Raw genomic sequence first — 27,675 nt, 5'->3', positions numbered from 1 at the left:
TTAAATTAAAACAAGCTCTGTGTTTTTTTTTTTAAACTAGCACGCAAGGTAACTAGGTTCTCTCCATTGAGAGAAGGAATGTACTGCCAGAAGCACTCCCATTTTGCATATGAAACATCAGAGCCATCACAATACACAGGAACACGAGGTACCTGCTCTGCATTGGTAATTAATTGAGTGGATTAACTAAAGTGAATTAGTTTCCTACCTGTTGTCTCAGGTGAGGTCAAAGTTGGAGGCTGGAAGTTGACCCCGCATTTAAAATAGTGCAGGAAAGTCGGCCTCTTGGGGTCATGGGCGTGGCTTGGCTCACATTCAGGCAAAACATGTTTTTTTGTCACGGAGGTTGAAACAGATCCAAGATGGGAATTTGAAATTCCAATTCCTCTTCCTCTGTAAACACTTCCAAGTGGCAACCTGTGGAGTTGAAAAATTAGACCAATGCGGAAGTGCAAAATCCTGCAGTTCCTCGAGTGTCCACTGGAGGCTGGCAGCAGAAGCACAGGAAGTCACATACACACCCATTCTAAAAAGGCTGTATTGACACAAAATGTTTTCTCACAAGATTCATTTTTTGATAACTCGTCTATTTTGATTTGATGAAGAATAAGAGTTATTCACAATAAGGCGTGTAACTGACCTGATTGACAGGCGCCCGCGGTGTAAAGTTTGTCAGGAGGATTAAAACCCGCCTCAGCTCCAGCTCTCAGCCTGTCATTAGGTCAATTGAAAGTTAGGCTGAGAGCATTACCAACATGGAGACCGCCATCGATGAGACTCCAGAGCCCCCTGCAGGAACAGACGACTTTGTTCATTAATATTTACAGTCTATGATATTTTCAATATTTTGTCGCCCTCCGTCTCCAGAGGAAAATATCTCACGCTTTAGTCGCTTAATGCTCCACGGTGTTCTAGTCACTAACTTTGCTGGTCTGACATTTAGTGCTAATCAGGAAGAGTGCAGACATCTTTACAGTGAAGATACAGTAGCTGCCTGATAATTTGATATCGACAAGAAAGATACAGAACGTGAAACCAAGACAAAGTGCATCTGCAGAGTCTCAGGATGATTTTCATTGACAATATGAACTTTGTTAATAGCTTTTTAAAGTCAGTTAACAAGTTAAAGAGTCAAATATTTGCTGGTTCCAGGTAGTTAAATGTGACTATTAGCAGTAAAGATTAAGATGCTCAAAGATTTCACTGCATTTTCGGGACTTCTTCCTGCTGCATTCACACCGCTCTCCCTGACAAAATTTTGGGAATTTTCCAGGAGTTTTGTGCATGTGTGAAAATAACAAAAATGGTAAATGGACTTGAACTTGTATCACGCTTTCACACCGTAGGTCACACCTACACATTCACACACTGATGGTAGAGGCTGCTAAGTGAAGTCTCCAAAGTAACTAATCCCATTCATACACCGCCGACGAAGCAGAGGGAGCAACTTGGGGTTAGGTGTCTTGCTCAAGGACACATCGGACATGTGGCTGCAGGAGCTAGTGATCGAACCCCTGACGGTTTAGACAACCATCTGAGCCTCAGATGATCCAAGTTACGGGTCTGTAGTTGTTGATTTCTAATAACCACCTTTGACATTTAAACCCCAAAATAACCAATAACAGGTGTCATCATGACCCCAGTGTTCTCCCTCGCTGGACTAACCTTCCCAACATGGCGTATGAGCGCCTCTTTATTTATTTAAAGTCTAAAAGGATTAATGGATAATGGAAATAATTAAACGATTTGCATTGCTTTAAAAAAAGTCTGCCATGATTACATTATGTGTGTGTGTGTGTGTGTGTGTGTGTGTGTGTGTGTGTGTGTGTGTGTGTGTGTGTGTGTGTGTGTGTGTGTGTGTGTGTGTGTGTGTGTGTGTGTGTGTGTGTGTGTGTGTGTGTGTGTGACAGCACATCCTCTGTAAATTACTCTTGATGACTGTCACTAATTTAATTTCCATGTCACACACACATTCTATGCATAGCCTCAGTATGGCACTACCCCTCCTGTCTCACGTTTGGTGTATGTATGTGTGTGTGTGTGTGTGTGTGTGTGTGTGTGTGTGTGTGTGTGTGTGTGTGTGTGTGTGTGTGTGTGTGTGTGTGTGTGTGTGTGTGTGTGTGTGTGTGTGTGTGTGTGTGTGTGTGTGTGTGTGTGTGTGTGTGTGTGTGTGTGTGTGTGTGTGTGTGTGTGTGGTGTGTGTGTTCACAGTGAGCATCATCCTCGTAGCCGTGTGTATCAACACAAACAGACAAGAAGACAAGATCATGAGCAATACATGGTGTTGGAGAAAAGAGTGGGAAATGATTTGTGTGGTGTTTGAGGCAGTAAGAGATGAAGAGGAGGAGGAGGAGGAAGGGGGGGGATAAACACAGTGATGGCGAGTGAGCGAGAGGGAGCGAGAGGGAGCGAGAGGGGGGAGGAGCACAGAGATGATTCCTCGCTCTAATCCTGTAGACACACGCTTGGTCTGGCTGCCTACTGGCTCAGAGAGAGAGTGAGAGAGAGACGGAGGCAGGTGGAGGGCAGAAGCAGAGAGAGGGAGACCAAGTGGGAAGGAAAAAAACAAGATGAAGGGAAGAGAGGAGAGGATAGCTGCCCCTCGTAAACTACGCTGAGAGAAACACGGAGAGCGACAGAGAGAGGCAGTGAGAAGGAGGAGGAGGAGGAGGACTTGAGAAACCAGTGACGGTTTGGAGCACAGGGAAGGAGACGGAGCAGCAGCAGCAGCAGGAGGAGGAGTGAGCGATGCTTCAGTCCAGCGCTGCATGATCCAAACCAGGAGAGAAGGCAAGGAGCAACAGAAGAGGAGAAGGGAACCGTTGAAAAATAAGCTTGAAGAGAGGACAGAAAACAAGGGGACAGAATAGAGGATGGAGGAGTGCACAACGAGCAGACACACAGATCCCTGGTTGCTCCGGCTCACATGAGTGCATGGACTTGAACCTCCCCCCCCCCACCCCCCACCCCCCCTAGAGTTACTACAAGATGCTGTCAAAGAACCAGTGTGAGGGCGCACTGTTAGTGTGTGAGTGATGGGTGCCTGTTTGCACAAACCACCATTGCTACCTGAAACTCAGTAGAATTAGATGAGCGCTGGTGTCCCCAGGTGCTTGTGTGTGTGTGTGTGTTGTGTGAGAACATCTGACTGAGCAGCTGTTTAGGGGGCTAAACAGGGTCATATGCACCCAGAGCAGAGAAAAAGGCAGGAGAAGTTGACACGTTCACCTGAGCACGTGCATGGACGGAGAATTAAACACACACACAGACATGAGAATGGGTGTGTGTGCAGCTAGCAGATAGACGAGAGTCAGTCCAAGCATCTCAGGTGTAGTTCAAGGCTTGGTTTTTATTTTGGGATTTTGTCAAAAAGAAAGGAGAAGGGTGATCACAGCGGCAACAATGAGGTGCCACTGAGCTGCTTGGTTGCTCTTTACACCTGAGAAGCCGTCTGAAGCCACAGCCTACCTCATCTCTACTCAACAAGTGGACTTAAAGACTCAAAAAAGAGGACTCTGACACCGGCGCTGGTGCCCTGCTGACTTGGAAACCCGCTTGAAGTGGGGTCCGCTCTGATTCTCTGTGCCCAGTGGATGCCTCCAAACTCCAACCATGGGAGAATGGACCATCCTGGAGCGCCTCCTAGAGGCCGCCGTGCAGCAGCACTCTACTATGATTGGAAGGTGAGCTCTTCTTTGAGTTGCTGTGTTGATTGTGCTCTTCAGAATGATGCTTTTATTTTGGAAAGTTTGGGAATCTCTCATCTTGCCTGCTCCGGATCACTTCTATGTTTTATGCATGTTTCATCATCAGACCTCGTGTTCTGCTGTTTGTCAGAGCGTACAACCAGGAGGGTGTTTAGAATAAAGAATGCCACACACATGTAAAATATAAATCCCTCCCTGCTTTCAGTCAGTGATTCCTCGTCAAACGTGGCTGATGGGAGAGGGATGGGGGGGGGGGGGGGGGGGGGGCTTAGCTTCTTTAATCCTTCTGAGTGACATGACGAGAGGGTTAGGTTCCAGGAGGGACACTTTTAGTCCACACAGAGGCTTTGGACCACAGACAATCCGGAGCAGTGTGAGGACAAATCACCTTAAATATCCACAGTGCCTTCATTCACACTTCTCTCCATTCTCACGTCTTCCTCTCTTTTTCCTCTCGCTTTAATGTCAACGCTGCTTCGAGAGCGAGTCCCTCACATGAGCTTTTCTAATCATTTTCTGCTCTCTCTCCCTTTTCTCTCGTTCTCTGTAAACTATACAAAGTCATTTCAGAACCGAGAGAAGTGACTAACTCAGGCTTACAGAACTTATGATTTATGCATCCTGGACATGTTGGGATGTCTTGTATTTGAGTTTAAATAACTCGTTCTCATCAGCCACAGGACGAGCAATAATTGATGAGCCTTTTAGCCACAGAGGCACATCAGCTCTGAAGTTGGTATTGGTTTTGATTTTACATCTAGTTCATGACATGTTCCTGAGTTGGGGTTTTTCTTGGGACATCTCTGAAAACCGCAGGTTCAGCACGGGTTCATTCGACTCTGCCTCGCTGTTGGAGTGAATCCCCCTGAAGCTTCACTGCTGAGTGGTTCTCTTGCAGTGTTGGCTGAATAAATGTCACCCATTTTGTGAGGAAATTATGTGGGCAGATATTTCTGTTTTGACGGATGACTCGTCTCCCGCTGACCGAGCTCTGAGTGTGAAGTTTCTCGTGACAAGATCTGAAACCGACGTGATTTAGAGTCCTGTTTCTGTCGGTTGAATAGTTAGAGTTGTTTCCTTTGGTGTTGTGATGAATAATTGGTCGCCCCTCATTCATTAGGCACTCACTGGAAGCAAAGTGTCGCTCATCATCCGGACGAGTCACCCAGGCTGCGGGGTCTGAGGGACAGAAAGAGAGGGTAAACAAGGAGGAACAGCTAAAGGAAAACAACAAGAGAGAGAGTGAAAAAAAAACAGGAAAACGGGTTTGATTGCAAGAGAAGAAGCGAGCTGAAGCGACAGTCTGAGTGCGAGAGGGGACAGACGGGAAGCATATGATGGAGTAAGAGTAAAAAAAAAAAGACAGTGAAGGAGCAGGCAGAGGAGAGCAGTTATTCACAGACTAGCGAGCAGGCACATGGTCTCAGTCTGCAGGGCGTTGGGAGGAAGCCAACAGGACTGTCTCGTCACGAGATGGTGCTGCATGTCATGACCTGAGCAGCGCGACCAGGACACAACCAGCGGCAAAAAAAAAGAGAAAAAAAACCTCAGATCATCTTCACGCAGATTATATCGGTTGTCCAGACAGTTTAAAATGTTCAGACGGCGGGAGGAGCCCGGCCAAAAGTGTTCAAAACACCCCAAAATTATAATACATGAAGGATTTCCAGCAGCCCCCCCTGGAGTTAGTCCTGCATTTCTTTAGCTTCACAGCATTAGCTTACAGAATAGCAATGCCATAGATGGAGTGTTTTATCTGTAATCTGAAGGCTTACAAATGTAGTCCTGCAAAGAAAATACAGAACATGCTTTTTTCAACAACCAGCCCGAGGAGTTCAGAGATAAATCAACAGCTCTTTTGAGCTAATATAGGAAAGCTATTCAGAGCTTTTTAAAGGATAATCCAGCTGTGTGGCTGTCGAGCGGCTTGAAGTCAAATTGACATGTTGAAGGATGTAATGATTTTATGAGCTGCATTAGAAGCTGATGTTCAAATTTAACAGTATTTTTAGTCACACAGGCAGCTTAGCGCTCCCCGGGGATGTCAGTGTCAGTCACTTGTTCAAACACTTTGGTCCTGAAATAGATCAACGGCTCTTACTCGGATTGCCATGACAGTGAACGTCAGCCGTCAGACATCATGAATACCTCAGGGACTTGGGCTGGTCGGAGACCCAGAACATGTTGTAGAGATTATATCTTGGGACTCTGTTGCTTCATCCGCTATTTCCTCATCGCTCTTTGTACGTCATATCCTGCCCCTACCCACTAGTGCGTACAGATTTGGCTAAAATGCAGCATGCAGTATGAGAACAAATGCAAGATCCGCAGTACGCCAAAAAATACCAGGATGTCGTACCGATTCAGAAAACATCTGCAGTCTGCATCAGACCAGTCTCCCTCACGTACAGTTTCCCACAATGCAAAGCGCCAGGTCAGAGAGGAAATAATCCCAATCAGACTGAACCACACAAAGATACCACCAGTTATCTTTGTTGATTCTTTAAATCATGAACCTCTAAATGAATCTCTCGTCAGCTTTTTTCAGACTGTAAGTGGACGCGACACTGAGGCGGCGTTTGTCGTCAGCTAGGCTGTTGTTTACTTCCTCATTCCAAGACACCAATTTAGACGTGTATAATGCAGAATAACCACTGACTGGAGGTCAGACTACAGACTATTTTGAACACAAAGAAGCAGCATATACAGTATATACTGAATACTGCATTAGATTGTAGTAGTAGGCGTTTTCTAAAACAGCCTTTGAATCGTTATTATGAGTAGCTACAGCGTGTTGATTTTTGCTTTCAGGTCAAACCAACACGGTGCCTTCAGCCGTCAGAGCCGCTAACAGGACTGTAGCCACTTTGTCATATTGTCTCCTAGAAATCGATGCGAAACCATCAAATAAAAACGGTTTGGAAAGTAAAGTATCTCTATGCATTCATATTGACTGAGTGACACATTGTTCATCTGATGGAGAACAGGCTGTCGTCTCCATTTCAAACGAGTTATTTATTGGACGTTTGCTGTCTTCACAAACATCCCTTCAAACTCTCTGGTCTGTTTTTAGAGGAAATCAAAAGGGCTATTTTTGCTTCTCCCGTTAAAAGCTAAAAAAGATAAGAAGGAGGATGTCAAAAATATCGTTTAATAATTTGTTCATCACATGCACTTTAATCACTTCGGGCTCTCGCTGACGATCTGAAAAGAGTCATCTGTTTGCAGCTCTGACAGCTCGCACGTTCCCCTCAGTGAAGAGCCGTCTCTGCATCAAGCTTTTCTACTGCTCAGTGCTGTCTAATCTGGGACATCACTGCTGACACAAATTTTTATAAACCCTCAGTCCTCAAACCCATTGGTCAGTCCGGCTGCCCTTTCATGCATCTGATTGGTCGGTGCAGGTGCCTTTCTGCTGTGGAAAGCATTGGACAGGTTTCTGCCCCTGAGGCGATGCCAGCGTGTTTTCTCAAGAGCCCACCATGACAACAGCCTGCAGGCCCGAGTCCATTTGTCATATATGAGTCACACACACATTAGTGGGACTCTAACACTCGTGTGTGTAAGATTACAAACAGCCCGAGAGATTCCCTTCTACGGTCAGGATCTGTGTGTAAGCAGGAATAGGAAAAAGCGAGCTCAGAGTGCTCTGTGGGCGTTGATGAGTTTTGGTTCTGTCTGCGTGTGTTTGTTTGCGTTTTCACCTGCTGCTACCTGCGATTACTTCAGGCCATTATGATCCATGAGGGGGGGAGAGAATCAACTTCCTGAGGACCAGGTTGCGGACTGTGGGACCCCGGAGTCATGATGAAGCACCCTTTACCTAAACACTGTCAACACATCTCTCATGCCACCCTCCCATAGGCTCCAGCCCTATTCCTAAGCTGCCATTGGTTCAAAAAGAGACTGCTTAACATGCAGATGAATCCTCCCACCACCCTGATATTGATCTCCAATAATGGAATAGGAAGCAGAGCTTGAAAGAAGACGGGGGACTTAATGAAACAGTCTTTAGGGTCTGTCCATTTGCAATACGAATGCACTCACTGGCTGCAGAGACGGGAATGCTAAGAGAGTGATTAAGGTTGTAAGTACCATATTGACATTTTGCCGGTAAAAATAAACCTCGTCAGTAATTAGCAGTCCAAATGTTGATCCTCACCAACGTGAACACAATGGTTAAACACCTCGAGGACGGACAGAAGTGTCTGTTTTCACACGCTGCATTCAGCCCCTGAAATCTTCTTCCTACAAATGTCCCTTACAGCGTTAAGTGTTACCTGTCTGACATGATGGGGGGGCGGGGGGGGGGGGGGGATCAGGATGCAGGACATGACATATGACTTAATCAAAGTATCGATGCTGTAAAGAGTGTGAGTGTGAAGCAGCTTCCTTCAGTGTTCCCCATCGTGTGATTTAAATGTCATCACCCCCCTGCCAGCTCGCTATTTTTCTGAATATGTCCTGCAGCGTTCTCACCCCGACTTCACACGGATATGTTGCTGTAGGAGACTGGCAGGTATAAAAGTGCATGAAAGTCGGGGGGGGGGGGGTTGGCTGTTCACGTTTTAACCTGCCCTAAAGTTTTTCCAGGAAATCACCTTGAGACGACTCTGACTGTGTTTAGAGCTGCATCATGCTGGATGTAAAGTGTGTCTTTTCTGTGTGCAGAGCCAGGGAGAGGTCATAAAAGAAGTGACACAACACATAACACAGTCGCGACAAAACAGTAAAATTAGATTTTTTTTCCGGCTAGCTAACAGCCGGATTAGCCAATATTTATTTCCATTCATATTTTTGTCTATACCTGAATACACACAAGGAAAAGGCGTCAGAATGCTTATTTATAAACCTGGTTTTGTGCCCTAAGATTGAAAAATGCCGCACAGAGACTAAGTGGGCCTGTACCTGTGACTCGTTCGTATCTAAATAGAATTAAACGTCCAGATATGTTTCATGATTTATTTAACAAAAGAGTGAGAAAATAATTCTAAAAACAAAAGTCCAAAAGATGATGACAATTACGATGATGCTGATGAGGGTAAAGATGACGGTCAACAGAAAATATTCAAACCCCCTCAGCCTCTTTTTCTCGCCTCACGTCCAACCAATGCATAGGTAAAAAAAATAAGGTAAACCACGCCCATTGCAAATTACAGGAAACTTCATAAAACCCATAGAAGGAGCAAAACATAACAAATAATCTCCTACACCTGGCGTCTCTCACCCCTGGCCCATCAAAGAGTGAAGCTGGTTTACACATGTTGGACTGTTCTGTAAATGAAACCCTTTCCAGTTCTTCTGCTGGAAAGGCCGTTGCAGAACCTTCCATGATCAGAAAGCACTTTAAAGCCTTAAAGCTGCTTCAAAGCACTATAAGTCAAAACAATAAACATTGTTCATTCATTAAGAGCTGCAGGTAGAACCTGTAAAAAGCGGTAAATGGTGGGGGGTTTGCTTGAATCTCAGCGTGCCTCTACTCATGCTCACACGACTGGAGGTGATGAGGAGTCCGTGTTGGAGTGCGCTCCTATAGAGAGGGTCGACACCTCATTCTCAACACGACCAGCTCGCTCAGCATGACTCCCCTGAGTGTTGTCACTCTGGAGCTCTCGACTCACCCGTCCGTAAAGGAAAGCATGTGTGTGTGTTTGTGTGTGTGTGTTTGTGTACTGCATGTGCACTCCTTCAACACGGTACCACGCTTCCACCAAGCCAAAACCAATATTTATTAGTTCAGCATGCGTGTGTTTGTTGACAGGTTACAGCTCTGGCTTCAAATGACCTTTAGATCATCATGCTTTTATATAGTCAACTCCCTGTGGAGCGTTCTCAACCCCCATGGACATGATGGATGATTTAGTTTGCACAGAATGGGGGGCTTATCTTGCAAATGTGTGCTCCATTGCATAAAAGAAGAAAGTGAGAAGGAGGCTGTGATATTATCGCACTCGTGCCAGATTCCCCTGAGAGATTTTTTCTTTTTAAAAAGAGACACTTACAGAAGGCATGTGGCCGCTTTCACACTTCCTCCATCCATATGTAATGACCCCAGGGATGATGTCGCCTACCATGTCAGTGCCTTCCCCGTGCTACCACCAGAAACTGGTGATTAAAATGACCTCACATGTTCCGCACAGGGAGGCTGTGAGTCCCAGGATGAGATAGATGCTTGTAATTCCTCCTGCTTTTAAGACGTTTTCTAACATGCGTCAACAGTCGCTGATGTAACCCCAAGTAAGGAAGCACATCTTTAAAACAACGATAAATCAATTATTTAAGCTGCAGCGTGTATTTGTGTTCGTGTTATTAATTATAGCAGAATCGATCTGCTCTAGCTCTGCTTCTGGAGATACAAACATCCAGGAAATGAGCCCTGGGATGCAGCAGAGAGAGATGCTCTGTATTCCTGCTCGCAGCCTTTCATGACTGGAGAACTACAACCAGCCTCCGCAGGGACAGTTGGAGATGCAGAGTTGTAGCTGGGGGAGCGTTGGGAGAGAAACCGCACATAATTATGCAGCTTGTGCTCTCATTTCTTCCCGCTTACACTTCAGCCTCATTCCCATTCGTGTTTTCAGCCGCTCCTTGATCCTCACAGTCCACATATGCTGAGGTCAGGGTTTACAAGTTGTCTTCATGCTGATGGATTAATCGATTAAGCTCCTGTTGCAAGTGTGTGTCCATCAGATATTATGTGGTTAAAAGGTGTATCCTCAAGCGGTATGTTCTTGGCTCGAGTCTTTGCAGCGTGCTGCTGGATTAAAAAAATCAGAAAGCAACAAAAACGATTGTCAAACGAGAGAGAGAGAGTGGGAGACATACGGATAAAGACAGAGGGATTAGAACAAGTGAAGGGGGTCAGAGGTGAGACAGATTTCACCTTGCAGGGCCGCGGGGAGAGACCGACCCTGGCAGCGTGACTCAGTAAGGCTTATAGGTTTAGCGTTAGCACCTTGCTAGAGGAGGGAGCAGGTCAGCTTTCGGATGATACCGGGGGTTTGTTTAACCCGGACATCAGCTCGCACACATACAAACAGAGGACAAAACACTGCAAAGATTGCAACATAATCTGTGATTAAGTCACATGCACATTTTTTGGAAACATGTCGAATGAAAAGCATCAAGCAGCATGAAGAACGAGCAGCCTCCTCTGCAGTTCCTCTAGTGTCCACTTGAGGCCGGCTCAAAAAGCCTGGGCGGTCCCATCAAATCCAATATACAGTAAAAATGCTCATCTTTAAACATGTCTACAAACTGGTACAATGAGCAGTTTTAGTCTGACTAGCTCATTTCTATATTGGTACATTCTGAATATAACACAGCATACATTTGCATAAAGAGGGGCGTGGTTTATTTGGCTGACAGATTTTTTAGCCTCTCTGCCTGTAACCAGATAGATCCAAAGTTAGGCAGCGACAGTATTTCAAACATAGTGACGGCCACTGACGTCACTGAGAAGACGCCATGGTCTCTAATATGCACTCCTAGAATTTCAAGAAGCCTGCCCCTGAAATCCTCCTGATCTGGTTGTTCACTCACCGAGGTGCTGCTTGTCAACGGGCCACTTCTTGGGACCCCGGGCCACTAAAGCCTGGTTCAGACCACAGGATAATCAGGCCAATTCCTCCTTCCCGACATTCACAGGGTTGTTCCCGACTCAAGGCTGCTCGGAACCGATTATCTTCCCAGATTATCTTGTAGTGTGAGCAATATACAGATCCAATCGTAACATCCCCGATGTCATTGGAGATCGTCGGTGGCGGCGCAAATATGATTATAAACATGTTTGATATTTTTTTAAATCTTGGCGGTTGCGTCATGAAAGGGTCTGGCGGAAGTCATGTGTGACTACAATAACCATGGAGGGAGGACAGTAATCAGTGGACAAGACGACTGTAATGAAGGCTATCGGACGGTTACAACCTGAAGACAACACAACCCATAATCCCAGTGATTGTTAACCCAAAGAGAAACTGTGCTTATTAAAAATCCATCCCTATGAGTGAAGGAGTGCTTGTGTGTGCGTGCGTGCGTGTGTGTGTGTGTTAGCAGAATCCAATTTGAAAAACTCTTACGTGCTGCTGCATTCAGGGACCTGTGGTTGGATCTGACAGTCGAGGATTAAAACTCACCTGCCAAGATCTTCTGCATGTTAATAGGAAATCAATACTCCAAACTTGCGAGGCAGTCCCTGTTCTCGTCTGCATTACCTCATGATGGTAACTGTGACGCCATGAATTATTTATCTCAGGCAGGCTTTACATCTCCACACAAAGATTTTCCCGCCCTGTTGACATGATGTGCGTGCGAGGCAGGCAAACAAGTCAGGATAAAATGCTCGCTGAGTGTCATGTTATACCTCGTTAGAGCCTTGACTTCTTATACCTGTCACAGTTCAACAGTCTTACCCTAAAAAGCTGCTGGAAGGAAGATAAAGCCACATCAGCACACAACTTAAAGATCCCATCTCCTCCTCATGTGTGAAACTTATAGAGCAGCTTTTGCAGGAGCTCAAAAACCTCCTGATTGATCTGATACTGGTGTCAGCAAAAACCCTAATTTCAACGGTTCATTTCAGCTGCTGTCTCTTTAAGGCCCCCCTCTCCACATAACCCACTTTCCTCTGATTGGTCAGCTCTCTGGAAGTCTTCCTGAGGGGCAGAACGCTGCAGGGCTGCCAGGGGAGGGCTGCTCTCCAGTGCTGGGAGAAGAGAGTCTATGGAAGAGATTTCATATCGAGGAACTATCGATGATTTTCAGGACAAGCTGTTTAGCGCCCTCTGCAGACTCATCCTGGGATTACTCCAACATACGTTTACCTCATGATCTGAAACTATGCCAACGTTTAGTCAGGGTACGTGACACTATGTGTGAGTTTTAAAAAGGTCAACTGTAAAGGGTTCACAGAAGCCTCATTTGGTCGAGTCATTGTTCATGTGGTGCCTGTTTTGATGTTATGTTGACAAAGTGATGGGATATACAATCAGGAGTCTGTATATGGTGATTTATTTTGAAATTGACTGGATGCTCTATGCGTTCCCGTGTGTCACTTCCTGTCTGCTAGCTGGATCCTGTGGAAACTGCCAGTTACAGAAAAAAAACTGTTGTCCTCTGTGCAGTTGGATGAACATAATTTTCTGAAATATGAGGCATAGGATTAAAACAATCAGCCATCTTTGCTCTTCGGTACAAAGCGAGGCCGCAGCTTTTGAAGTTAGCTTGGCTGTGCGTGTTTGTGTGAACCCGTGGCTGGGAGGCCTCTGTGATATTTTCAGCATCTGCTTTAATAACACATGACTAACAGCATTCCTATGTCAGGACCGTAAAGCTGACTCCCTCGTTTTGTTTGATTGATCATTAAGTTTGTGTGATGATGTGATAAATCTGCTCTCCTTCACATCTCGTCCTTCTTCCCCCTCGCCCTCGCCTCTTTATCTTACTTTATCTCGCTTTTTGTAGATGAGAAGGCCGCTCTTCTGAAAATTCATTTATCCTCCTCATCCTCCCTCAACTCCCATCCCCGGCTGCATCTTCGATCTCGAGCCGCGTTTGATAAAGCCACTTAGAGCGCAGTGCATCCACCTCTTTGAGCGTGTTTGTGTTCCTCAGAGGCGGTAGAAGCTGCTGCTGCTGCTGCTGCACCGCTAAGACTGACTCAACATGAATAAAAAATCACAAGCACATACAGCCAAACACCTGACACCTCGCCCAAACACACACCGTCTCTGCCAGGACCAACAATCTATAATGAGACATCTGATTCACTGCCCCCCCCCTCACCTGTGTGTACGCTCACTAACAAAAACACACACTCACAACCAGATGGTCTTCCAAATATACGAACATGTGCGTAAGCAAGCTTGCAGCGTGGTTGATACATTTACTCGTCACTCATTGGGGCGGAGACACACTCATAGGCACGTTTTCTCACACATACACATGCTGCCGAGCGTGTCCCGGTCTGACATTACATACGAGCAACCAGATAGAGTGTGACAAAGCATTGACACCTACACACACACACACACATGATCACATTCACAGTTTCTTAATTAGGCAGTGAAACGATGCAGTGTGTGTGTTTGTGCCTCAGCAATATGCTACATTCACACGTCTCTCCGAGCCAATGGTGAAAAAGCTACATGAGGACAGTGCTGTGATGTAGGACTGATTCTATTGGCTCTTAGCGGCACGATCAGAGACACGGGGTCAACAGCGTGGCTACAAAAATAACAACAACTTGACTTTTGGACAGTAGATTTTTGGAACAAAGGGAAGGTAAAACTCAACGTATTTACTAATCGTGAAGCCTGGCTCACACTGCAGGATAATCGGGCCGAGAGGAAAAATAGCCGATTAGTGGTGGTCTGACCGCTCTTATGAGACCAAGACAAGGCTGTGTAAAAAATGCTTTCGATTCCGAGACGAGATTAAGTCCTACAACACTAATTTACACTTTACTTTTTTTTTTTTTTGATTTATTTTTTGGCTTTTTGTGCCTTTATTCTAGAGATAGGACAGTGGATAGAGATGGAAATCAGGGAGAGAGAGAGAGAGTGGGGAATGACATGCGGGAAAGGAGCCACAGGTTGGATTCAAACCTGGGCCGCCCGCTTGGAGGACTACAGCCTCCATACATGGGGCGCGCACTAATCACTGCGCCACCAGCGCCCCAGTTTCCACCTTTCTAACATTAAGACATGTCTTTTTATAAAAAGGAAAGCAAGAAATGACACTTTTGTCATGAAACAGATTCCCGCTCTGAATATGGATCACACACAGAGAACATTATGTCATTTCCCCTCCTGGTTTTTAATTGTTACATTCGAACCATGCGGCAGAGTAGAAAATCAAACCGTATAAAAATAGGCAGAAGAGACTTTTTGGAGGCTGGAGTGTTTTCGGGGATGTTCCCTGCACGGCCATGTGCTGTCTGCTTGTGTGTCATGGAGGCTCCCTGCATGTGCCAGAGCGGCTGATTTGGTTCTGGGCTTGGCACGGGGTAGCTGCTGTGGGTGGGCAGTTGGCACTGACGCGGCGCTCCTAACTCGGGATTGTCGAAAAACCCACCATTTTAATCCGGATTACGCCCATCATTTCTCTCTGGCGCGCACACGTTTTCTGTATTTCCCTTGAATTGACCCCCCCCCCCCTCCCCTCCCTCCCTCTCTCTCTCTCTCTCCCTCCCTCGCTCCCTCCTTACCGCCCACACGTTCGCTCTCCCTCTCTCCCTCCTGCTGCTCTTTCTCCTGCTCATGCCTCCCCCCCCCCCCCCCGCCCCCTCCACTCAATCACAACCCTGCCCAAAAAAACCAATGCTCCACGTCTGTTGCCATGGTGACCGCTCATGTCACTTCTCCTCATTCCCGCCATTGATCTGCAGTGAATGATCACTCAGGGTAGATTTTAGAAGAAGTCTATTTTTAATCTCTGTGCTGCTATTTACGTCTTCCAGAGATCTCGAACATCTCGTCGGATTGTCTTGTGTTATTTATAAACTAAAAAAAATTATAATTATCCTCTTATTATTAGCCGAGCGTCTTCATGAGTGTGTGTGTTCATGTGAACATGTGGTATTACTAATTTTTTACCCCCAGCCAGCCACCGGCGGTGTCTACAACTTGTTCAAAATGCTGCAGCCAGACGTCTTAGCCAATGCAACGAAGAGATCACACCTCTTAGCATCCTTTCACTGGAAATAATCCATCCATTATCTAAACACCACGAGGGGCCTGGAGCCAATCCCAGCTGTCATTGGGCGAGAGGCGGGGTTACACCCTGGACTGTTCACCAGCCAATCACAGTGCTGACATATAGAGACAGACAACCAGCCACACTCACACGGCCAATCCAGAGTCACCAGTTAACCTAACATGTCCTCAGTCCTAGCATGTCTTTGGACTGTGGAAGGAAGCCGGAGAGAACCCACACATGCACGGGGGGGAACATGCAAACTCCACACAGAGAGGCTCCTGTGGATTCAAACCAGGAACCTATCCGACAGCATTAACCCCTACACCCATCAAAGCTACATCACTGAACTCTTATCACCATAGAGCACAGCTAGGCCCCTCAGATCACTTTTCAGAGACCGGGTCTTCTCTGGAGCCGCATCGAGTCTGTGGAACAACCTGTTGTCCGATATAAGATCTGCAGGTTCTCTGGACAGCTTTGAAAAATACACCATTTTTTTTTTTGTTGGGGGGGGGGGGGGCGCTTTTTGTGCCCTAATAGGAGAGATAGGACAGTGGATAGAGTCAGAAATCAGGGAAAGAGAGAGTGGGGAATGAATTTGGGAAAGGAGCCACAGGTGGGTTTGAACCCGGGCCACCCGCTTGGGGTGCGCGCATTAACCACTGCGCCACCAGCACCCCCTTACTGAGATAGTAAAGGTCCACGTCTCTTCCTTAGTGAATCTGTGTCACTGGTGTAGAAGTTTACTTCTCTTGTGATTTCTAATTCTCCCGATAATACGCTGCTCGTGATTTCTAATCGATGTGAGCAGCAGTCGTGCTAACGCCGCCCCTAACCTTTGCGGAATATCAAATGTATGATTTCACAAACTGGAACACCGTGGTGCAACTTCACAGCAGCATTTGAGCTTTCCACCCTCAGAGGGAAAATGGCTGCTGTGTAAGTGAGGTGAATTTCTCCTTTCAATATTATTGGTTTAAGTTGTTTTTTTTTTCATCCCTAAAAGCCCCGGTGGTTCATGTAGCCACTGCTTCACCTGAAATGAACCAAATGAAACTCGGAGATCGAACGCACACAGACGAGAGTAAAACCAATAACACGGGAAGGTATTCATCTTCATCTACTCCTGAGAGAATGAAACCAACACCCGATAGCTCATGTCAGACACAATCGGCTTTGTGACGCCCCGAACAGCTGGAATAGTGTGTGTGTGTGTGTGTGTGTGTGTGTGTGTTTGCCTCTGATTAAAATGTGTGTGTGCAGATGTGCACGTCTGTCCTTAGAGACTCTGTTTCTGTGTACACACTAATGCACAGTGTGTATTTTTAACATCGTGTGATAGTAAGAGAGTGTTTGTGTGTGTGTGTGTGTGTGTGTGTGTGTGTGTGTGTAATAGGAGGTTGGAGGCAATGCAGATGAAGGTCTGTCAACAGGGGAGAGTGCAGCCCCCTCACTCCTTCTGTCACTGGCCTGAAGCACCGGAACATCCCTTCAGGGTATTTGTGTGTGTGTGTGTGTGTGTGTGTGTGTGTGTGTGTGTGTGTGTGTGTGTGTGTGCGTGCTTGTGTGCGTGCTTGTGTGTGTGTGTGTGTGTGTGTGTGTGTGTGTGTGTGTGTGTGTGTGTGTGTGTGTGTGTGCGTGTGTGTGTGTGTTTTCCGAGGTCTCCTGTGCGAGGCTCGAGAAGCAGCTTGGTCCCTGGCGACCCGCCGTGAACTACGAGCTATTGATAAACCTTGGCGAGTGAATACACAGACTGACAGAGAGAGATTATGACAAGTGTCCGCCCATATCTGATGTGACGGGATGAGATTTGTTGGGAGCTTCTGGCGCGCTGGATTTGGGTTACCACCTGGTACCCTTAAGACACAAAACACAGACAGAATGTCAAAACATTCAGGCGAGGGGAAAAAAGATGAATTCAGGGAAGAGAGTATAAGGATAAAGCTCGGAGAGGGAGGGACTGAGAACAGACTTTCCCAAACCACTGATCCTCTCTGCGAATCTTAGGTCACTCCTCATCAGCAAGCGGTGGTTTGTTTTGGCTTCGGGGCTTTTTTTTATATTTCAGTACTTTATCAAAACCCTTTAAAGTTAGAGGACAACATGTTCCATTTGTTATAGAGCTTTTGAAATGGACCCATAGGGAAGTTTTTAATCCCGCCCCCTGTATCTGCAACATGACAATCTTTGTGTTTGTCTCATCTCTAGTCACAGATTCTGCATACAAATGTGAGCTTTGATTGTATTCTGGAGAACAGTCTGTGGGGAGGCTTCACTGTAAAACAATCCTGGAGATACTTACTGTGCATCTCTCCCTCTTCTTCTCTGCCTGTCTGACGCCTGGAGCTGAATTAAAGGCAGGGTTGGTCATTTTCTCCAGATCCACTTTTTCAGATTTTGGTTGAAATTGTCTTTAGGTCCTGACAGAAATTAACCCACTTAGCCACTCTGAGATGTCACCGACTCTGTTTCCTGCTTTGCATGTTGCTGGAGTCTAAACGACAGCAATGCATGGAAAAAACAGTCTTGTTTCCAGAAGTCCTTCATGGCAGAAGCCTCAAATACTTGGCAGTCCCTCCACTGGGCCGCTGTCATCAGACGATCTCTGATTTGTTCTGAGATTGGCATTTTTCAGGAGAATGTGTTTTTGTGTTTCTGCACTGATGGCAATGAAAGACTGGGGTGCAAAATAATGGAATTAAAATGGCATAAAAAACCATTAAGAATCAGGATTAATTTTTGAAATCCAACATAGCAACACGCAACACGTTAGAGGACATTTCCGCAGTACTGACCTGGGGTGCCAATAGCTCAGTCTGTAGGGATTTGGGTTGTGAACCCGAGGGTCAAGTCCCGGTGCGGACCAAAATTATGGTTGGTCTGTTAGCTGGAGAGGTGCCAGGTCACTTCCTGAGCACTGCTGAGGCTCCAACCGAACCCTCAACCGCTCTGCTGCACTCCCTGCGTAGCAGCCCCCTCACTCTGATCTCTCCGTTATTGCATGTCCACAGGTCCTGTTTGTGCATGTGTGTGTATTTCAGGCCGATGTGCTAGAGAAGCATGTCTCTCAGTAACAGATTGTTAGTCAGAATTTCCCTCAGGGATTAATAAAGTGTGTTCAATTAAATTTAAATCAAAGTAGTAGATCTCGGAAGTCATCATTTCCGAGTTGCCTGTCTGAAAGGTCATCAGGCACGCTCCCCTGAAGTTTGAATTCCAACTTGGAAACTCTGAGAACTTTCAGTATCCTGAATTAAAATCCAACACGGCTGATACATGCATGAAGAGTATCGTTTGAGCTGTAACTACCTTCTTTATTAGCAGCTTAGTCCTCTTTTCCTGTAATTTAATCAATCTCACCGATAGCATCGTGACAGTTCTCTCTGTGGACTTGTTGTCATGTTATTTTCGAGACCTATTAGCTAACAAAACAAAGGTACTCCTGGATGTTGCCTGTTTGACTTGTTGTCAACTTGCAACAGGAACACAGTTAACTAAGGTGTGATGTCATTTTCCAGCTCTGAGATCCGAGATCTGAGGTAAATGGAACGCACCAAATCACCTGTTGTGTTGAGACATCCATTTCCCTGACCGTGCATGGACATTTTAAACACTGTGCTTGCAGGAAAAGTCTGCATAAAAGACGGGCTGAACGAGTCGGAGAGCAGTGCATGAGAGGGGCTTCAGCGTTAAATGGCTCTACAGTCTGACATTGACAGTCAAAGGATCGCATGATGTGAATCAAAAGACAAAAGACACAGGATTGAGGGCTGATTGGTTCATATTTCAGATAGGAACTGCGGGTAAATTGCAGAGAGACAAGTAATGGATGAATTAGAAGCAGAATAAGAGCTGCTGCAGGCGTAGAAAGAAGAGGGGGGGGGGGTTCACTTCTGAGAATAGGCAGAGCTTGACGGTAGAGAACAGGTATTGATGGGGGCTAAAGGGGACGCTCTGAAGGGATTAGCAGGTCAGCTGTAACATTGGACTTGTTTACTTCACAATCCAGAGCGGATGACAGACCTCTAAGCCTTCAGAGGCAGAGCTGCTCTTTTTATGATCTGATCTGTCTCGAGTCAACGCCGTAAAAAAACTCTAAATATGGATTACATATCCATCTTCTAAAATGTTTAGTGGCCTACTTTCAAAACATCATATTTTAAAGCCTTTCTTATCTGAGGCTTTTGGTCAATGGGGGAAAAGAAACTCTCATTTGAGAGCCTCAGAGGAGGCCATGATGTTCTGTTTTTCCTCATTAATAACCGTCTAAGAAATTTTTTGCAGAGTAGCACAACTTGGATCGCGGCGCTGGCAGCGTATCTCGTTTCTACGAACTTTTCTTTTGCATGAAGTAAACCTGCTTCAAGCTCTCTGAAGCACCGAAGCCAGCAACGCGTCTGCTCCCCTCCTCAGCAGAAACCCTGCACTTCTGTGGTCGTCTTTTACCTCCTCTCTTGCTCACTTCTCCCTCTCTTCATCTCCCTTCGTTTTCTGCCCCCTCGCCTGTTGCCGTGGTAACTAGCGGAGGGAAGTTGAGCGGAGGGTGAAATTGAAAGGAGGGAGGAGGGACGAGGGGGGGTTGTTTGGGGTTTCTGGGTAAAGGAACCACAGCCGAGCTTCTCTTCCTCCACTCGTCTTTTTTTATCTCCACCGCCACATCTTCCAATCTCTCCAAAAAAAAAGTCCCTCCTTTTTGATCCTGGGCCAATTATTTCCTGTTTCTCTTTCCTCTTCCTAATTATCCTCCTACATTTTTCGTCTTCTCCTGGTTTATTCTTGTCCTCTGTTTTTCTCCTCCATTTGCAATTTCTGGATTTTTTGTTTTGCTGCTTTGTTTTTACCTTTGGCCAAGTTTAATCCACACTTTAATGAACAAGAGTAACAATACTCTAAACACAAGGGTTTGCACTTTTCTTCTGCTTTTACCTCTCGCCTCCAGCTCAACTCACTGAGCGACGCTCCACTTCTGCTTTGCCTCAACTTCTATTTTTATGCAGCTCATCATCCTCTCTCATTTCGCTGCAAACCGTGCTGAAGGTTTCATTTAAAGAGACCAACATTAAAAACACAAAGGGAGACCACAGCATTTGGAATAGTCTGACTATAGCTGTGTGAGCGCGTGTGATGCACACGTGTGAGCACACTATATGAATGAGCATGATGTGCATCATGAATAGAAGAGGGGGTGGGGGCTGTAGGATTTTCCCTGTCAGACGCAGAAACTATGATTATTGTTCACACTTAATTTTAGAAAATGAACTGCCTGTAAGTACTGAGAGCTTAGAGAATAACACAAATCCAGCGTCAAATAATCAGGAAGAGAAGAAGATGAAGGCGGCGGGTCGAGGATGCACAATAGCTGGAGGCGAGGAGGCGTTTTGGAGTTATGCTGGCTTTATGTTTGATGCATAATTACCACCATTTGTGTGAAAACAGTCAACATATTAGTGAAAGGGAACAACAAACAGTGTCTGCTGCGAGTGTGTGAAGATACGTGCGAGTGTGTCTCTACTTTATGTTTGACAAAAGACGTCTAATCTTGTCAATATTATCATAAAATACTGTTTTTGTTTTGATTGATTAATGAAATATTAAATCAAAATGTAAAGAGATCAAATTTTACGTCTGCTGTGTCAGGTTAAACTGGCACATCCACCGGACTTACTTTGGACGTACATATTGTTTTGAGTCAGTGTGATCAATGCAGACAGAAGGGGGGAAAAAACATTTTAATTCATGTGTCTGCACACAAACTTCAGGACACCCCTGCACAAGTCAGAGCCCCAGTTGGGCCACCCCAGTCCAAAAGGTCTAGTAGCTGTAGTGCATATGTGCATAGTGTATTAGGAGATCGCTCATATTAACAAGTGCAAAACACATTTCTGGTAACATAATACTGATGCTCAAAAATATGTAATCTGTAATGACTCTGGTACGTCATCTGGTCAGCTATGTTTCCACCATTGCAAAGAAGTTGATTTAAAATGCAAATGACAGGAGACAGAGGTGGTAATAAACGCGGGGAAAGTGGTTCTGCAGAATGAAGTGCGTGTGTAGCGTTTCCTCCAGAGCATGAAGCGAGAGTTAGAGTGAGCATTGGGTGGAATTTTGTCGGGAATGAGATCAGTTTTAGTGGTAAACTAGAGGCGAGTGTTCACAGAGAAAGAAAGCCCTTCATAGAAAACTACAGACACAATCTGGAGATTATTCATGACTGAGGGAGGGGGGGGGGGGGGGTTCAGAGCGGGCCCCATGAGAGTGCAAATGACAGTAAAAAAATAAATAAAGAAAAGATATTCTGCAGGAGAGAAAAAACAGGTGGGGGCTACTGTTTGGCATATAATCTACAGCTATTCGTTGGCATTAACAAAAAAAAAAAAAAAAAAAACCTAATGCAAGAATCCTCCCTTGGCCCAGCCACAGATTACAGCAGTGGGTTTGCGTGTGCAAGCTATTATATAATTCATTCTCTGTGATGAGATTTTCCTGCGCTGCTGGTTTTCCTACTATCCCCCCCCCCTCTATCTCGAGCGCTCTGTCCCAGAACTGGCAGGTTTCTCTTTTAATTTAAGGAGATGTCCGAGGCACACTGGGTTTTTTTTCTTTTTTTTTGGTGACTTTATAATCTTTTTATCCCTGTCTGGAACTAATTCATCTTCAACAGTGATTTGACGTCTTGTGTCAGTACTCAGTTCGTCTGAGATTGTCTCCCTGCTCACTGTCTAGATGGTGTTTTTCTTTGTTGTGTGGATACGAGCGCGAGCGTGCATGTGCGTGGCCATTCAGAATACATGTTTGTGTGCACACGTGTGCACATGTGGTGCAATACTCCCTCACAGGGGTATTGTGAATTCTCTGCTCACTAAGCCTCTTAATGGAGTCAGTACAAGGGCAAATGCATTTTCTTTTTTCTTCTTCTTCTTTATTTTTCATTTATTTCTCTCTCCCTGCACATGTAGGCGGATTGGAGAAAAGAAAAAGTATTTTATTTTTCAATTTGGAGGTGATGAGTGCTGACCCTCAGTTTTGATGAGAGGTACATGTGAGCCACACGCTGTCAGACTCTGGAAAGGATTAACGCTGCCCTCTGACTCCGCACAAGACTGGCAAAGCTGCGGCGCGATTGGTAGATTACCCTTCACACAGCCAAATGCCATCTAATGATTATCTGGCAACATCTAAAGTGCAGTGAAAAAGCCCGCCCTCCCTCCCTTCCCTTACGGATTCACTGCTTAGTCACAATGGTGTTCAGATAAGCAACTGAGTTTGGTAAATCTCTGCTGAATGTAAATTGTCTCTAAAAAACAGCGAATTGGCCTCGGGTTCTCTGAAGTGACAACTTCTTAAAAAGCCAGACTTTTCTGGAGGGAGCGCTGCAGGTGAAATGGAGGAAAGAATTACAGGAGGAGGATTTTAAATGGAAAGCTGTCAGGGAAGAAAATTGTGTAAAATTGTCGCGCAATTAGCAGATAGGGGTTAGGTCACACCACATGTACGGAGGCTATAGTCCTCAGAGTGTGCGGCCCGGGTTCAAGTCTGACCATCTGCCTCTCATTCCCCACTCTCTCCCGAAGTCCTACTCTGTCGGCTCTCCTATCAAATAAAGGCAAAAAGCCCCAAAACACATCTTTAAAAAAAAATAAAAAATCCTGCCCACTCCCCACTTAGAGGAGCTTCACTGAAAATGACTTTCCTTAAATGAGTTCTAAATAAAAATGGAAAGCGTCACAAAGCATCATAAAAATCTTCCAAAAAATGGCAGACGGGAGCTGACGGGTTAAGCTACGGAGCTGGACGCATCGCAAAAACTAGGGCGACGACCGCCCAGTCCAACTAGGACTGACGGCCGTGGGCAGTTCTAGGCATGGGCAAGCGGGGGCCAGTGCCCATGTAACACTGAACATGGTCCCCCCTGTAGCCACCCCTCCAAAAGGAAGAGCCCCCCCCCCCCCCCCCCCTCATAACACATACACAGTATTTGACTCAACAATGGAACTAACAATCTAGAATTAAATAATGTTACTGAAACAAATATAAATCATGGTATTTAATGTTGTGGTATTTAGTGATGTGCGCTATTATTTGGCATAATATATTTTTTTTTAAGCAATCATCTTTGTCTATTTTTCACCTGGGTTTAATGTTCCCTCAACTGGCCGCAGTTTGGTTTTGGTTAAAAGTGGTCTAGAACCGCCACTGCCGACGGACGACGATCTCCTTGGTGTGTCAGGGCCTTTAAAGTTGAATTTTGTGGTCCAGACCATCAGTGTTTTAGCATCTCCTGCCTCCTTCTCTAGTGAATAGTTTGCACATATTCAAGTCGTGTGCTTTTGCTTGTGATGCAGCTGGCTTCACTCAGACCTGAGGCCTGTAGAGAGCTAATGCAGAAGTGACTCAGGCTCCTTTTCAGACACCAACATGTAAACGTAGTTTGTCATTTTAGTAAAAACACTCGCAGTGTGTTTGCTATGAAGATTTATTTTTACATTTAAACGCTCTGTGTCGTGCTCATCCTGCAGCGGGCTGCGGCGCCTGTCAGCTCCGCCTCCAAAGCCGTTCTTATATGTCAGCATCTATTGACTTTGTATGCACAAAACCCCCATAAAACCATGATTAATGTAATGAGGTTAGGTTTTGACGGGCCACTGTAAGGATGTGTACTCTGCGTTCATATAGAGTAATGACAGAGATTTATCATTTATGGGATTATCATTAATATAAATGTTGGTGATTAGTGGGAGTTGATCTTAACGGTATGCAGGAGTCGGTCTGAACTCCGTCATATCTGTCTGGCTGCGATGCGAGGCAGCAATCAATCAACAGATTAACAGCGATGTCCAGGGCTGTGTGCAGTCTGCAGCCTGGATCCAGACTTTGTTTAGCCACACGGTGCAAGACAACCAACGGGAACGCACGGAGCAAAAAGAGCTGCTTACTAAAGTGCTCGCTCGGTCTCAGATCTTAAAAATAAATGAGACATGAATAAAGTAAGAAAAGAACAAAGAGAGAGATGTCTGCGCGAAAGGAAACAGAACAGGGGTGTGCAGAAATGTTATGTCAGCCTAAGAATAGACGCACATTAACATGCACACACGGTGAACTGAAGTGGAGCTAATTTCAGCAGAAGATAACCTCGCCATATCTCTCGGCCGCAGCCCGAGCAGAAGTGGTACCAAACCTGCAAATAATGTTCAACTCATTCTCTTACCTGTTGCCATGGCAGTAAAGGACGGGAGAGAACCTGCAGACTGTTGTTTATAATGACAACGGCAGAGAGAGAGAGAGAGAGAGAGAGAGAGAGAGTGTGTGTGTGTGCGGTTGGATGTGTCAAAACTAATCACACCTGCAACCTAAGTGACTGTAAGGTTGCCGTGGTAACTGGGACTAATGATGCAAAAGATACCAAAATTGGAGCAGATGTGTCGCCTCACGTGTTTCAACCGGCACACACCTTCACAAAAACACATGCGCACGCACGCACACATTAAGTTGAATCACAGTTAACAGGCCGAGAGTTGATGATCGCTGACGACACATCCACACTCCGCTCATAACCGATCTTTCTCCTGGAGTGTTTACTCACGGCTGATGGATTGAGTTTTGTTGGGCGCTCTTCTTCTCTGGTTTTTATCAGGGAGGAACACCAACTGAACGCTAACACAATGTCCCTCTCCATCACCAGCACGGCGTTTATTTTCTCCCGCTCTCTGCCCGTCTCTCACTTCTATTTTCTGATTAATAAGGAGTTCACAATCCCTTCACAGGCGCCCTGCTGTGATTTCAATTTCAAATCCGTCCTCTCAGCATGAACTCTCGCTTATTTTTCCCACTCTTGATTGGTATCCTTTATCAGATTGTCCTCGTATTACCCCCAGAGCGCCTTTGCACCCTCATACTTCTGTTATAGTACCGCCCAGATGTAATACTGTGTACGCCAAGGTTGTCACAATACCAACATTATAGATACCTGTTTGGACACAATGGAAACAAAAACAAAAACAGAATGAGGATGATTTTTTTAAAATAGTGTCAGGTCGCTCGCATTGATGGTGGCTTCTGCAGCCGCGGTAATTAATGAGCTTACTGGTATATTGGTCACACCGCTGTATAAGACGCAGCCAACTTTTAAAATAAAAAAATGAGGTATTAAAAAGTGCGTCTTTACAGCATATTTTACTGTAGATCCTTTTAGTCAAAATCAATCATGTGGAATTTGGTGCAAAAACTTCATCAGGATTCATCCCATAAAATAACAAAAATGAATCCTTAAGGCTCTGCTTGTCTTTTTGCAAACTGACATTTATTATGTTTCTGTGTCCCTGACATTTAGGATGTTTTATGATCCATTTTTTACTCCTCTCAAAGCTCCCGTCCTCTTCCAGCCCCTTCATTTGTCTCTCCTGCTGTACGTCTCTGTCCTCTCACACTCAACACATCTGAAGAGGCTCTTCTGGGGAAGGATATCTGAGGACATCTAAGTCTTCCTGACACAGTAAATCACTCTGCATTTCCGACGATTAACCCCATTTCTCTCTCTCTCTCTCTCTCTTTCTCCTGCAGGATCCTTCTGACAGTCGTGGTGATCTTCCGTATCCTGATCGTGGCCATCGTTGGGGAGACCGTGTATGAGGATGAGCAGACCATGTTTATCTGCAACACTCTCCAGCCGGGCTGCAACCAGGCCTGCTATGACAAAGCCTTCCCCATTTCACACATCCGCTACTGGGTCTTCCAGATCATTCTGGTGTGCACGCCCAGCCTCTGCTTCATCACCTACTCCGTCCACCAGTCGGCCAAGCAGAAAGACCGCCGCTACTCTTTTCTCTATCCCATCATGGAGAGGGACTACGGGGGAAGGGACGGGGCGCGAAAGCTTCGCAACATTAACGGGATACTTGTTCAACATGGCGGTGACGGCGGAGGAGGGAAGGAAGAGCCAGACTGCCTGGAGGTGAAGGAGATCCCAAACGCCCCCCGTGGTCTCACTCATGGAAAGAGCTCTAAGGTGCGCCGGCAAGAAGGGATCTCCCGCTTTTACATCATCCAGGTGGTGTTCAGAAACGCGCTGGAGATCGGTTTCCTGGCGGGCCAGTACTTCCTTTACGGCTTTAGCGTCCCCGGGATCTTCGAATGTGACCGCTACCCGTGTCTGAAAGAGGTGGAGTGCTACGTGTCTCGCCCCACGGAAAAAACGGTTTTCCTGGTCTTCATGTTTGCAGTGAGCGGTATCTGCGTAGTCCTCAACCTGGCCGAGCTCAACCATCTGGGCTGGCGCAAGATCAAGGCCGCCATCAGGGGCGTCCAGGCCCGCAGGAAGTCTATCTGTGAGATCAGGAAGAAGGACATGGCGCATCTTTCCCAACCACCCAATCTGGGACGCACACAGTCCAGCGAATCAGCCTACGTCTGATGAAGAAAAGAAAAAGGAGGAGGAGTGGGACGAGGATATGTATTAATTATGATTTTAATTTAATAAAGATGATGGAGAGGTCAAACAAGATGACCTCTCCTCTGTGCTCAAGGAATGAAACTGAATTTAAAGACCAAACCTCTGGCTCCAGGACTTGATGAGTCATTAAAGAAAAGAGGAAGAAGACTATTACAAAGAGAGAGAGGATTAAAGAGGACCAAAAGCTGAACACGATGAACACATTATGGTCTCACAGGGAGAACATTCAACTGCCATTTTATACGTTTTTCTTTCTTTGACTAATTGCTCCCTCCCCTGCCCCTCCTTTTCTTGTGGACCTGGATCCTCGAGGGTCTGGAGAGGAACGGCCTAGAGATGAGAAAAAGAAGGGAGGTGAGAGATGAGAGGCTGTTTTGTATTCTTTGGGGGATATTGGAAGATGATGGCGGTGTTTGATGCATCCCATGGTGCTTTTCTTCTGGACTGTGTCAGCCTCGATTAAAAAAGGAAAAGACAGGATAGGAAATGGGACGGGGAGGATGAGCAGCGACATTATTAAAAGAGGAACGGAAGAACTGTCAGGGCGATGACGGACCCGAGAAGAAGAAGGTGAGTTTGTGAGAAAAACAGATGACACAACCAAAGGATGGTTTTTCTTTGCTTCCTGTCAACGCCGGAGACTCGGTGTTGACCCAAGCCAGGAGAGAACGAGCTGCGTCTGATCAGTGTCATCCTCGCCTCTGTTGAAACGTCGTCACAAGCCAAAACCACGAGGACAAGACTGATGATGTTTATGTTTTGTCTCCTGGCAAAAGAGGATTTTAACACAAACAAGAGCGAGCGAGTAGCATAAACACTTTT

At 45.8% G+C, this 27,675-nt stretch overlaps 2 protein-coding genes across 2 annotated transcripts in view; one reads left to right on the top strand and one right to left on the bottom strand.

Annotated features, from left to right (window-relative positions):
- sars2 (seryl-tRNA synthetase 2, mitochondrial) overlaps nt 1-27,675 on the bottom strand; it is a 177,302-nt gene that overhangs the window by 30,934 nt on the left and 118,693 nt on the right. The gene's annotated exons all lie outside the window — the stretch shown is intronic.
- Nucleotides 2,395-27,430, top strand: LOC132979822 (gap junction delta-2 protein). The gene is made up of 2 exons (XM_061045660.1): nt 2,395-3,683; nt 25,965-27,430. Exons 1-2 carry the CDS (start codon nt 3,613-3,615, stop codon nt 26,812-26,814), a joined length of 921 nt encoding a protein of 306 aa, XP_060901643.1. The 5' UTR covers nt 2,395-3,612; the 3' UTR covers nt 26,815-27,430.

This window comes from Labrus mixtus, chromosome 9 (assembly GCF_963584025.1).
Source record: "Labrus mixtus chromosome 9, fLabMix1.1, whole genome shotgun sequence".
NCBI lineage: Eukaryota > Metazoa > Chordata > Actinopteri > Labriformes > Labridae > Labrus > Labrus mixtus.
Note: the sequence above shows the minus strand (reverse complement) of the source record. Positions and strands in the feature narration are given on the sequence as shown.